This window comes from Tupaia chinensis, unplaced genomic scaffold (assembly GCF_000334495.1).
Source record: "Tupaia chinensis unplaced genomic scaffold, TupChi_1.0 Scaffold000271_1, whole genome shotgun sequence".
NCBI classification, from domain to species: domain Eukaryota; kingdom Metazoa; phylum Chordata; class Mammalia; order Scandentia; family Tupaiidae; genus Tupaia; species Tupaia belangeri.
The window spans coordinates 3,976,735-3,989,466 of record NW_006159752.1 but is presented as its reverse complement, the minus strand read 5'-3'; the positions used below and the strand labels follow the sequence as shown (position 1 = coordinate 3,989,466).

The 12,732-nt window shown below is 41.8% G+C and overlaps 1 protein-coding gene across 1 annotated transcript in view; it reads left to right on the top strand.

Annotated features, from left to right (window-relative positions):
• Positions 1-12,732, top strand: part of MICU3 (mitochondrial calcium uptake 3) — a 111,273-nt gene that overhangs the window by 45,263 nt on the left and 53,278 nt on the right. Inside the window, exon 5 of the mRNA XM_006149710.3 lies at positions 11,362-11,440. Coding sequence (XP_006149772.1) covers positions 11,362-11,440 — 79 coding nt within the window. The remainder of the gene's footprint in view (positions 1-11,361; positions 11,441-12,732) is intronic.

Sequence of the window (12,732 nt, the reverse complement as noted above, 5' to 3'; positions counted from 1 at the left end):
AAGGTCCTCTATCAAAAGCAGTAATACTCTTTTTTTTGGAGGGGGAGAGGTTTTTTCACTGTAGGGCGTGTGCGCTTGCCAGACAGACAGAGAGAGACATAGAGACAGAAAGCGAGAAATCACCCCCCAGGGGGGATGGTCACGCCGCAATCCCTTCTCCTCTCGGGATCTTGGGCACGCACGCACACATGCCCAGTGTGATTGAAGCCACTGGGTCCGGGACGCGAACCGCGGTCGACTACATGGGAGTCCAGCGGCATAGCCATTACGCTAACTGCTGGTTCCCATAAGCAGTAATACTCTTTAGTATGCAGTTCAGTTTGGTTATACAGTACTCAGGTACTGAGGACTAGGCCTTAGCATATCACTTTAGGAGGGGAGGATACAATTCAGTTCGTAACATGTAGTATAACAAGAAAAAATAGGGAGGTGCTAAGGATTAATTCAGAAAAACATGTGAAATTACATGGATTCAGATTTAAAACAAACTTAGAAAAGTTCTGCTGGATGTAAGGTCACTAGCCAGAGTTAGTAACGTGCTTCTGCATGACCAGTAACAATTGGAAACTATCGTAGTATCAAATAAGATACATTTTAGAGGAGCAATAAGAACTTAAAAGTATATCTTACAGAAAATGAGTAAGACATTAAATTACATGTTTTAAAATTCAGGTTGGGGGCCAGCAGGTGGAGTGGTGGTCAAGGTGCTAGACTCCCACAATGGGTGACTGAGGTTCGAGTTCTGGACCTGGCCCCATGAAACTCATGCTGGGCACGTGTGTGTGTTTGAGCCCAAAATCCCAAGAGGAGAATGGAGGAGAGGGGACCATCCCCCCTGAGGGTGATATCTCACTTTTTGTGTCTGTCTCTCCAGCAAGCACACACACCTTATAGCAAAAATATCTCTTAAAAAAAAAAAAGACGGGTTAGTGGAGAAATGTATCATGTTCATAGACAGTAATAATCTCTTTCATTGATTTCCTCCAAATGTATAAATCCAATGCAACTTAAATAGTTTCCAACAAAGAGCTGACCTTTGAGTGGTAGATGGGAAAAATGGTAGACTCCTTTGAGTGTGGCACTGGGAAGCCTTCTGTGGTCTATCCTAGCACTCTGGGCTCCAGGCCAAAAGAAATGAAGATTCAGGAGAAAAAGCAGGTGAGGCCTAATATTTGCAATATGGAAGTAAAACAAAAGGCTCCTGCAGCTGATGTGTCAAGCAGTGGGAAGACGCGTGAAGGTGGCCAGGACCCCAGCAACTGCAAAAGAGGAAGAGGGTCAAGTCCCGTTACTTACAGTGTGAGAAGACCATCCAAAAGGCTCTTGCAGCCCACGTATCAAAAAGCAGCGGGAGGAGGACCAGCAGATGGTGTAATAGTTATGTCACTGGACTCCCATGTAGTAGATAGCAGTTTGAGTTCCTGTCCAAGTGTCTTAAACACACCAGTTGCATGTGTGTGCATGCCCAAAGTCCCAGTAGGAGAATGGAGGAGAAGAGTTTGTGGCCTGGCCATCCACCCTGGGAGATGATTTCTCTGTTTCTCTGACTCTCTGTCTCTCCAGAGTGTGCATGCACCCTATAGCAACAATTTCTCTTTTAAAAACAAGGGCATCAGGATGGGGCCAGCAGATGGCATAGTGATTAAGGCACTGGATTCCCACGTGGTCAACCACAGTTCAAGTCCCAGACCAAGTAGTTTGAACCTCACGCCAGACATGTATGTGCATGGCCAAAATCCTGAGAGGAGAATGGAGGACAAGGCATTGCAGCGTGGCCATCTCTCACGGGAGTGATTTCTCGCTTCTTGTCTCTCTGGCAAGTACATGTGCCCTATAGCAAAAAATCTCCCTCTAAAAAAATTTAAAAAATTAAAAAAAACTAGCAGGAAGATGATTGAAGACCCCGGGGCCCAGCCTGCTACACTAAAGCAAAAATAGCAGTGGGGGTGGGCAGCAGGTGCTGGATTCCCACATGGCCAATCACAGTTTGAGTCCTGGACCTGATGCCTTGAAACTCAGGCTGGGTACATGTGCATGTGTGCCCAAGATCCTGAGAGGAGAATGGAGGAGAGGGGATTCTGGTGTAGCCACCTCCCCTTGCCCCTGGTGGTGATTTCTTACTTTCTCTCTCTACATCTGTCTGGCAAGTGCACACACTCTATAGCAAAACAAGCAAACAAAAACAAAGAAACCCTCAAAAAAAGCAGTAAGATCAGGAAGAGCCTGCTGCAGTCCACCATGCTGGAAGGGCACCCCTCTGCCTGACTTGGATCCCTCTGCCATTAACGAGAAGACCACGGTCAGAAAGACTCCACAGTCAGAAAAACCGACAGTAAAGAAAACCACGCCAAATTTTCTGCCCCACAGAAAAAGAGCCCAACTTCTTTGGACAATCCTCCTGACCTTACTAATGGTAAAGATGGAGAAGGGACTTGCTAATTTCAAAGAAAAAACTGAAAAGAATTTAGAAGCATTGTATTGAGGGAGGGAGAGGCTACAGAAGGCAGAAACTCCTCCAGGGTCAGAGGAAGCGGAAGCTGGTAGCCATTCTCAATGCCAAGATTGAGGTGCTCAGCCCCTTAGAGGCTGTGGCAAATGCATTCAGAAACAGTGTAAGACCTTTGCCATGGCCCTGGACACCACCAGGTAAGAGCTGCCCGTTAAGTCAGTCCACCTGGAAGCTGACAGGCAGCAGGCTTTCCATGCACTGCCGATGGAACTGCAGACCACACAGCACCTTCTGACTGAGCCTGTGATAGGGAGTTTGGAAGAAAACGGGAAAATGCTGCATTTCCTGAATGAGCTGAAAGAGTTGACTTTGAGAAAAGACCAGGAGCTCTGATATATCAAGGAGATGCAGGAACTTTCTTCAGAGCCCAATTAAGAGGCAGCCTTAGCAAACCAAGAAGTCTGGAAAGAAGGACTTAGGGCCCTGCGACCACCTGCTGACACAGTGCAGTCAGGATTGTGCCTTTGGGGAATACCAGGGTGAGTGGAAGAGCCCATGCTTCTCGAGGACCGTGCAGAGGCCAGGCTCTTCAGCTGATGGTGTCCAAGACAGACAAACAGAAATGAGAAAACAAAGAACAACCAAGAAAATGGCTAGCAAAATGACAGGGATAAGTCTGCAAGTACCAGTAATAATGCTGAATGTTAATGGATTACATTTTCCTTTAAAAGAAAAGATTGGCTGAACAGATGATAAAAAAAAAACAAACGAAAGAAATTGTCTATATGCTGCTTAGAAGAAACACCTCACTGATAAACATATACATAGACTAACAGTGAAGGACTGGGAAAAATAAAAGGCTGGAGTTGAGATATTGATATTAGACAAAATAGGCTTTAAGATGATAGCTGTAAGAAAAGACAAGGACTTTCTACAGTACTAAATGGACCTGTTCACCAAGAAGATATAACACTTTAAAATGTCTTTGCAGTCAACACTGGAGCAAATAAATACATGAAAAGAGTGTTACATTTAAAGGGAGAGATAGACTGCAACACAATAATCGCTGGGGATCTCCACACCCCACTGGCTCCTCTAAACAGATCATCTAGATACAAGATCTAAATAATACCATAAGTGAAATGGACTTGACAGACATCTATAGAGTATTTCTCCCAACAACCACAAAATACGCATTTTTCTCACCCCCCCACATGGAATATTTTCGAAGACTGACCACATTATAGGGCACAAAACAGGCTTTTATAAATTCAAATGTATAGAAACTCTATCCTACATCTTTTTAGACCACAGTGGAATCAGTCTTATAATCAACTACAGACAGCACCCTTAAAATACATGGGAACTAAGCAGCCTATTCCTGAATGACTTTACCACCAATGAAGAAATTGAGACTGAAATCAAAAGGTTCATAGAAACCAATGATAATGACCAAGTTTTTATAACCTATGGGACCCAGCAAAAGCAGTCATAAGAGGAAAGTTCATAGCAATTAGTGTCCACAAGAAAAAAAGCCAGAAAGGTGGCAAATAAACAACCTAGTGACCTATCTGAGGGAACTGGAAAGACAAAAACAAAACAGAAATATCAGAAATTAAATAATAAAGATTTGAGCAGAAATAAATAAAATAGAGAACAAAAGAACTACCCAGATACTAAATGAAACCAAAAGCTGGTTCTTTGAGAAGAGAAACAAAATTGACACCCTATAAGCTATATCAAGAAAAAGAGTGAAAGGAACTGGATAAATGAAGTCAGCAAGGAAACAGGCAGTACAGTGGACATAACAGATACAAACACCATCAGAGAATACTATGAGTGATTGTATGCCAACAAACAAAACCTAGAGGAGATGGAGAAATTTCTGGACACGTAATTTACCAGGATTGAGCCAGGAAGAAATAGAAAGGCTGCATAGACCTGTAACAAGCAATGGAATTGAATCAGTAATAGTCTCTCAACAAAGAAAAGCCCAAATCCTGATGGTTTCACTTCTGTATTCTACAAAACTTTTAAAGAAGAACTAACTCCAATTCTCCTCAAACTATTTCTAAAGATTCTAAAGGAAGGAACTCTCCCAAATTCATCCTATGAAGCCTCCATCATCCTGATTCTAAAAACAATCAGAGACATTAAAAAAAAGAAAGAAAAGAAAAGAAAACTGCAGGCCAATATCTCTAATGAATACAGAAGCAATAATTCTCAACAAGATAGTAGCAAATCATATAAAACAACACATTAAAAAGTTTGTGCAGAGGGAACCAGCAGTTAGCGTAATGGCTATGTCACTGGACTCCCACGTAGTCGACCGCGGTTCACGTCCCGGACCCGGTGGCTTAAAACTCACGCCGGGCGCGTGTGCGTGCGTGCCCAAGATCCCGAGAGGAGAATGGAGGAGAAGGGATTGCGGCGTGACCATCCCCCCTGGGGGGTGATTTCTCGCTTTCTGTCTCTATGTCTCTCTCTGTCTGTCTGGCGAGCGCACGCGCCCTACAGTGAAAATCTCTCCAAAAAAAAAAAAAAAAAGTTTGTGCAGAAGCCAGGTAGGCTTTATTTCAGGGATACAAGGATGGCTCAACATACGCAAGACGATAAATGTAATACAGCACATTAACAGAAGGAAAGATAAAAACCATATGTTCATATCAATGTAGAAAAGACATTCAATAAAATACAACATCCCTTCTTGATTAAGAATCTCAGCAAAATGGCATAGAATGGACGTTCCTCAACATCGGAAAAGCCATGTATGGCAGACCCCTAGCTAGCATCATACTGAATGGAGAAAAGATGAAGGCTTTTCCACTAAAATCTTGGGCAAGACAGTTCTCCATTCCTTTTACACATAGTACTGGAAATTGTAGCCAATACAATCAGACAAGAGGGTCGAATAAAAGACATTCAAGTAGGGAAAAAAAGTGAAATGATCTCTTTTGGCACATGATATGATTATATACATAGAAAATCCAAAAAGTTCACTTAAAAACGTCTGGAAGTGATAAATACAGTAAAGTGGCAGGACACAAAAATCAGCATACGAAAATCTAGGGTTTTGTGTTTGTGGTGGTGGTGGTTTGTTGTGTTTTTTTGTTTGTTTATTTGTTTTGTTTTTGCCATAGGATGCATGCACTCACCAGAAAGAGAGAGACAGAAAGTGAAAAATCTCCCCCGAGGGGGGATGGCCACACCGCAATCCCTTCTCCTCCATTCTCCTCTAGGTATCTTGGGCACACACGCACATGCGCCCGGCGTGAGTTTAAGCCACCAGGTCTGGGCTTCAAACTGTGGTCGACTACATGGGAATCCAGCAACATAGCCATTACACTAACTGCTGGTCCCAAAAATCTGTAGTATTTTTATACACCAACAGTAAACAGAAATAGAATTGAAGAAAGCAGTCCCATTTATAATAACCTCAAAAACAAGATATCAGGAATAACTAACCAAAAAAGTGAAAGAACTCCACAAGAAAAGCTATGAAACACTTGTAAAAGAAATTAAAAATGATACAAAAAGTGGAAAAGCATCCCATGTACCTGGGTTGGAAGAATTACTGTAAACAAGATGTCAATCTTACCCAAATTAATCTGTAAATTCATTGAAATTCCAATCAAACTACCAAGGTTATTTCTTTTTTTTATTTTTTTATTTTGAAGAGGTTTTTCGCTATAGGGCATGTGTACTCGCCAGACAGACAGAGAGAGACATAGAGACAGAAAGCGAGAAATCACCCCTCAGGGGAGATGGTCAGGCTGCAATCCCTTTTCCTCCATTCTCCTCTTGGGATCTTGGGCACGTACCGGCATGAGTTCTAAGCCACCGGGTCCGGGATGCAAACCGCGGTCGACTACGTGGGAGTCCAGCGACATAGCCATTATGCTAACTGCTGGTTCCCTACCAAGGTTATTTCTCACAGAAATAGAAAAACAATCATAAAATTTGCCTGGAATCATTAAAGGCCCTATATATTGCCAAAGCAATACTGTGCAAGGGGAATAAAGTAGGAGACATCTTACTTTTGGACCTCAAAACATATTACAAAGCTGGGATAAAATAGCATAGTATTGGCACAAAAATAGACAGGTAGACCAATGGAACAGAATTTGAGAGCCCAGAACATACAGCCAGCTACTCCTTGACAAAGGGCACATGACTATGCAGTGGGAAAAAGAAAATCTCTTCCGCAAAGTGGTGTTGGGAGAACTGGATATCCACATGCAGGAGGATGAAACTGGACCTTTCACCACTAACAAAGTCAGCTCAAAATAGATTAAGTATCTAAAGACAAAACCTCAATGTATGAAACTACTGGGAGAAACTACTTGATACCTTGAAGTTGGAAAAAAGGCCCCCAAAGCACAGGTAATAGTCCCAAAAATAGACAAGTGGGACTGCATAGGCTAAAAAGAAGCTTTTGCACAGCAAAAGAAACAATAATTAGAGTGAGAAGCCAGCCCTCAGAGTGGGAAAATATATTTGCAAACTATACCTCAGATAAGGAACTGATAACCAGAATGTGCAGAGAACTCAAGCAGCTTACCTGCAAAAATAATCCAATTAAATATGGGAAAATGAGTTGAACAGACAGCTCTCCAAGGAAGACATACGAACAGCCAAAAAATATGAAAGAAATGCTCATCTCTTAACGTAAGAGAAATATAAATCAAAACTACTATGAGATACCACTTAGCCGCAGTCAGAATGACCAAAATTTAAAAAATAAAGAATGATTAATACTGGTGAGGCTGTGGTGAAAAGGGAACTCTCCTGCACTGTTGGTGGGAATGTAAATTAGTACAACCACTGTGGAGAATGATACGGAGATTCCTCAGAAACCTACAAATAGAACTACCATACAACCCAGTAATTCTAAGAGTATTTATCCAAAGGATGGGAAAACCCTCAGTCAGAAAAACACTTGTATTTCCATGTTTATTGCAGCATTATTTACAATTGCTAGGACATGGAATCAACCCAAATGTCCAAATACAGACAAGTGGATTGAAAAAAAAAATGTTGCATTTGTACTCTATGGAATACTACTCAGCCATAAAAAATGAGGTCTTGACATTTGATACAAAGTAGATTAATAGATTTAATGCTAAGCAAAGCAACCCAGACTATTAAAGACTGTCCCTGCTCAGTGTATACCAAATGTCTATTCCCTATAGCAGAAACAGAAAGATTGGAAGATGTAATAGGGAGTAACTATAGATACTAGAGATAGTAAAGGGGAGGTAATAGGGAGTAATAGAGGGAGAAAAGGAGAGGAAGGGAAAAAAGACACTACATTTAGTTGACATAAAAATGAATTATATGTTATAATGTATATATATGGTAATGGCTCTGTCTTGACTGATACGCACTGTATTTTTGCTGGGAAAAAACATGTTGTACACTGTAAAGATGTGTAGTGATTGGGGCTAGCAGGTAGCATCGTGGCTAAGGCGCTGGATTCCTACATTCCCAACTGTTGATTCAAGTCCTGGACCTAGCAGCTTGCTTTCTCACTTTCCCTTTCTCTCTCTGTCTGTCTCTGGTCAAATTAATTATAATAATAGTGATGGTGAATAAAATTAACTCTGAAAAAAGTATAGAGTGCTTAAATGTAAATTATATTATATATATATATATATATATATATATATATACACATATATATATATACATACATATATATATAAACATACACACAAACACACACATACACACACACAAAAGATCATTTAGGTAACAAAAGGCAGAGCCATGATTAAAACCCAGGACTTCTGGTGCCAGATGTGAAGGTCTTTTCCAAGCACTCTACGATGTCACACAAGGCCTGGCATGCCATACGTCATCATTAGCGTTTGCTGAGTTGAATTACCCATGGCTTCTATTATTCATGTCCAGTATTCTCCTTCTTTAGTAAGGCCAAGGTTCCCTTTCCAAAAGACCAGTTTCCTTTGTCTGGAGATGGCAGCAAACTTAGCTGCAGTGGTCCAGGCCACCTCCTGTCAGCTATTTGCCTGTAAATGCCATGATCAGCATCAGAGAGTGGGCAAAAGGATTTGGATAGAGCAGGGCAGAACCATCACTGGTTTTGGAGAAAATGAAAAACAAAATCATATTTATTTATTTACTTTTGCTCAGGAAAAGGAGTAGAAAATCACTGGGGTCAGCCATCATGGCTCTGAGTTGAGTAGAGCTAAATTCAGTGACGTGAGTGGATCCCTCCCAGAAAGGCTGCAAGGAGATGTGCCAGGCCCAAGTGAGCAAAGCCCGGAAGGAGTGACCAGCTGGGAAGTCCAGTCGGCACAGTGAAGCCTTCAAACAGAAGGCTACAGTTGACCTTTGCTGCTAGAGGTGACTTGAAGACAGTGAGGAATAGGAAAATGCCATGGTTCTGATAGCAAAATTTAAAATTTAAGTCCCAAACAAAACCTTATCCAAGTTCTCTTCCTTTCCTACAGCCTAGCCTGTGATACTGACAAAGAAGCAAATATGCAAAAATGCAAAGCTCTTCCTGCTAGTAATTTTTATGCAGTTCAATTCAGTAAATACTGATTGACAAGCCTGCTTTGCATTCACAACTCCACAGGGCTCTGGGGGTGGGGTTTATGAAGTCTGCCTTTACAGTATCATCCAAAGTGTGAAATGGTTGTAGTACAGCGTACACACTAAGCAAAAGTAAGTGCCACTTAGTGAATATGCTCTAGGAGGTTAAGGGAAAAAGCTGGCGATAGTCAGATTCTTTTAAAAAAGCTTCACTGGGGAAGACTGAACTTGGCTTTGAAGGGTTGGTAGGATCTGAATCTGAAGGCAAAGGGAGTAGAAGGAAGCTTCCTCTCTGGCCTCCGTCCTCTGAGCCCACTCTTCCCACGGCAGCCATTGCTGTAGCAGCCAGCTGTGAGACAGTGAAACCCCGCAGCATTGGGTCTTCAGGTGCACTGAGAGCGCTCGCTTCCTCTGTCATCCTGCCGTACACACAAGCTTGGAAGTGTGTGGAAGTTCACTCCCAGAGGAAGACTCAGTCAGTGAGAAGCAGAAGATGGTGGGTTAATTACTTCCCTCCTTCACTCTGTCCTGCCAAGGCTGAGAAGCATTCTGCAGGCTCTTCGGAGCTTCCTAAGCTGGGTGGAGCTCTGGTTGCCCACAGCATTGCTCACATAAAGCGATCATGGAGGGTGCCAGGTAGTGGCACAGCAGTGGCATAGTCGGATCCACGTGTATCCACTTGTGTTTGCCTCCACGAACCTCCCTGTGCACACAGGGCATGTGGCCATGTGCTCCTAATCTGAGCCAGCTGAGACGGGGTGGATCACAGTGTGAGGACCATGTTGGGTTGATCTCTCTCACTCTCTGTTTCTCCCATCTGTGGAGCAAGTAAATGAATAAACTTAATTAAAAAAAAAAAATTCCAACAAAATTGATTTTGGAATTAACTTTTTAAATCCCTTCTCCTCTATTCTCGGGATCTTGGGCAAGCATGCACACGTGCCCGGCATGAGTTTAAGCCACCGGGTCTGGGACTTGAACCGTGGTCGACTATGTGGGAGTCCAGCAACATAGCCATTACGCTAACTGCTGGTCCCTACATTAACAATATTTTGTATACGTTTTCAGGCTGTCTGAACTTTTTTCTCTGATTTATATGGATTTTCCTTGTTTGTTTGCAGTTTTTGAAATAAAATCATTTCTTTCTGAGCAAAAAATTTTCTGTTATAGAAAAAAGTTTATATATCCAACTAAACTTTTAAGGGAGCTGACAATGCCAAAAAGAAAGGGGGGGGGGAATACTGAGATGAGAACAGTTGAGTCTGTCACATATTAAGATTAATGAAAGAGCAATAGTAACTAAAATAGTTTTGTAGTATTACAAGGATTTTTAAAAACTAGATCAAGATAACATTTCTAATCTAGAAACAGCTTCAAGGATACATGGAAAGATCTGCAAGTCACAGGAGAAAAGACTGACCCGATCACCAGTGTCAAAGTAATAGACTTTCTCCAGATAAGACATGTGCTTTGCAAGGTTGACCCACATGAGAAGGTTCCAGGTTTGAGCCTCAAGGCCTCCCTGCCTACACAAGACATACATATGCCCATGATCTAGGTCTGACTGAAATTGAGAGTGAAATGCAGCATCAGAATTCCAGTGGAGGTGCTGTGTCTCTGCCTTTGTCTCTCTTGCTCATAGAAGAAAAAGAAACTTTAAAGAAAAAAAGGTTTCAGCAGGGACTAGGTGGTTGCTCAGTGGTAATGCAGCTGGACCCACACAGGAAAGGTCTTAGGACTTCCCTGAGCGCATATGTGTGACATGACATGGGCTGCTGAAACGGGGGAGGATGCCTTGTTGGAAGTCAGTCTCTCTCTCCCTTTCAGTCCCTGACTCTGTTTCTCTCTCTTTCTCTCTTTGTCTCTCTCTCTCTCTGTCTCTCTCTTGTGAAAGAAAGAGAAAAAGGGCCAGCATCATGGCCTAGTGGTTAAAGAAGCCAGATTTCACATGACCAACAGTGCAGCTCCAACCCCAGCCACAGTAGCTTGAAAAGCATGCCGGGTGCCTGTGCATGCATGCCCCTGAGTCCTGACAAGATGGAGAAATGGGGAGACAGGATCATGGCATGACCACACCCCACTGGGAGGTGCTTTCTCTGTCTCTCTTTTTGGCAAGTGCATATGCCCTCTGGCAATTAAAAAAAAAACTAAAAGAAAAAAAATAAAGACTGGGACTGGGCCATTTATTTATGATCAGTTCTGTGGACGAGTAATGGGTTTTGTGGTTTTATGTTCCACACATAGAGTGAATAATGCCAAATTTTAAGACTTTTAAGTAGAGAATTTTTTTTAAAAACTATTTTGTAAGTAATCAGTTTACCTATTAACCAGTATTATGATAACTTCTGTGATAGGAATTAAATCAAATGCTCTCAGAAACACCACCAGTTTGGAAAGGCTCATCAAAGCTATTTCGGAATCTTAAAGAGAAAGGTAAGTTAACTTTAGTGCTTGTGCAGGTTAATATTGGCACTGTATTATTTATGCTATTTACATATGCATGTTTTCCCATGCCTAAAATGGTTTTAAAACTATGTATATGTGCATATGTATAGAGAAAAGCTGAAAAGAAAAAGACAAATATTAATGTTTCTGAGTATTAATGTTTTGGGGTAGTGTGATTAAGGATAATTTTGATGTTATTTTTTGTTTACTTGTATTTTCAAAAATTTTTATAATAAACCGATCTTTAAAAAAATATTTTCTTAACTTTTGATAAAGTATGGATTAGATTAACCCATAGATAGTGTTTTCAAAGATACTATTTTACTAAATGTCTATTTTTCTTCCTTCCATTTTGCTTCCAGGGAGTTATAGGTATCTTAAAGTTTAATCAATGTGAAAAACTTATTGGATATGTTTTTTTGGCAGCCACATGTGAACATTTCTTTTGAACAGTCACAGCAAAATCTTCCCATTCCAGTTACTGTGTTACCAATATCTATATATCTAAGTTAATTCATTAATTTATATTTTTCCCTGCAATCAAAGGATATGGGTTTGTGGTTTTTTTGTTTTTGTTTTTGTTTTTTTTCCAGTTTTCTTCCACAGTTTACTTTTTGTACATATTTATAGAAAAAAAATGATAAATTAGCTGGCCTGTGGTAAGGAAGCCAGACCCCACATGGGCACCCCCAGTTGGGATTCTGGTCCCAGTGACTTGAGACACATGACAGGCAAGTGTGCCTGCATGCCCAAAATCTCAATGGAAAGGAAGCATGGGAGAAAAGGCATTGCAGCATAACTACACTCTTGGAAGGTGCTTTCTTACTTTGTCTCTCTGTCTCGCTTGCCAGTGCACATGCCCACTGGCAGTTAAAAAAGAAAAGAAGACATAGGTCTAGTAGATGGTTTGGTGGTTACATCACTGGACTCCCATGTAGTCGACCACAGTTCAAGTCCTGTGGCTTGAAACTTATGCTGGGCACGTGTGCGTGTGTGGTGAAAATCTTGAGAGGATAGTGGAGGAGGAAGGATTAAGCCATGGCCATCCTCCATGGGGGGTGATTTCTCGCTTTCTGTCTCTCTACCTTGTGCACATGCCCCAGAGCAAAAATCTCTCAAGGGAACCAGCAGTTAGCGTAATGGCTATGTCGCTGGACTCCCACATAGTCGACCGCGGTTCGTGTCCCGGACCCGGTGGCTTGAAACTCACGCCGGGCGCGTGTGCGTGCGTGCCCAAGATCCCGAGAGGAGAATGGAGGAGAAGGGATTGCGGCATGACC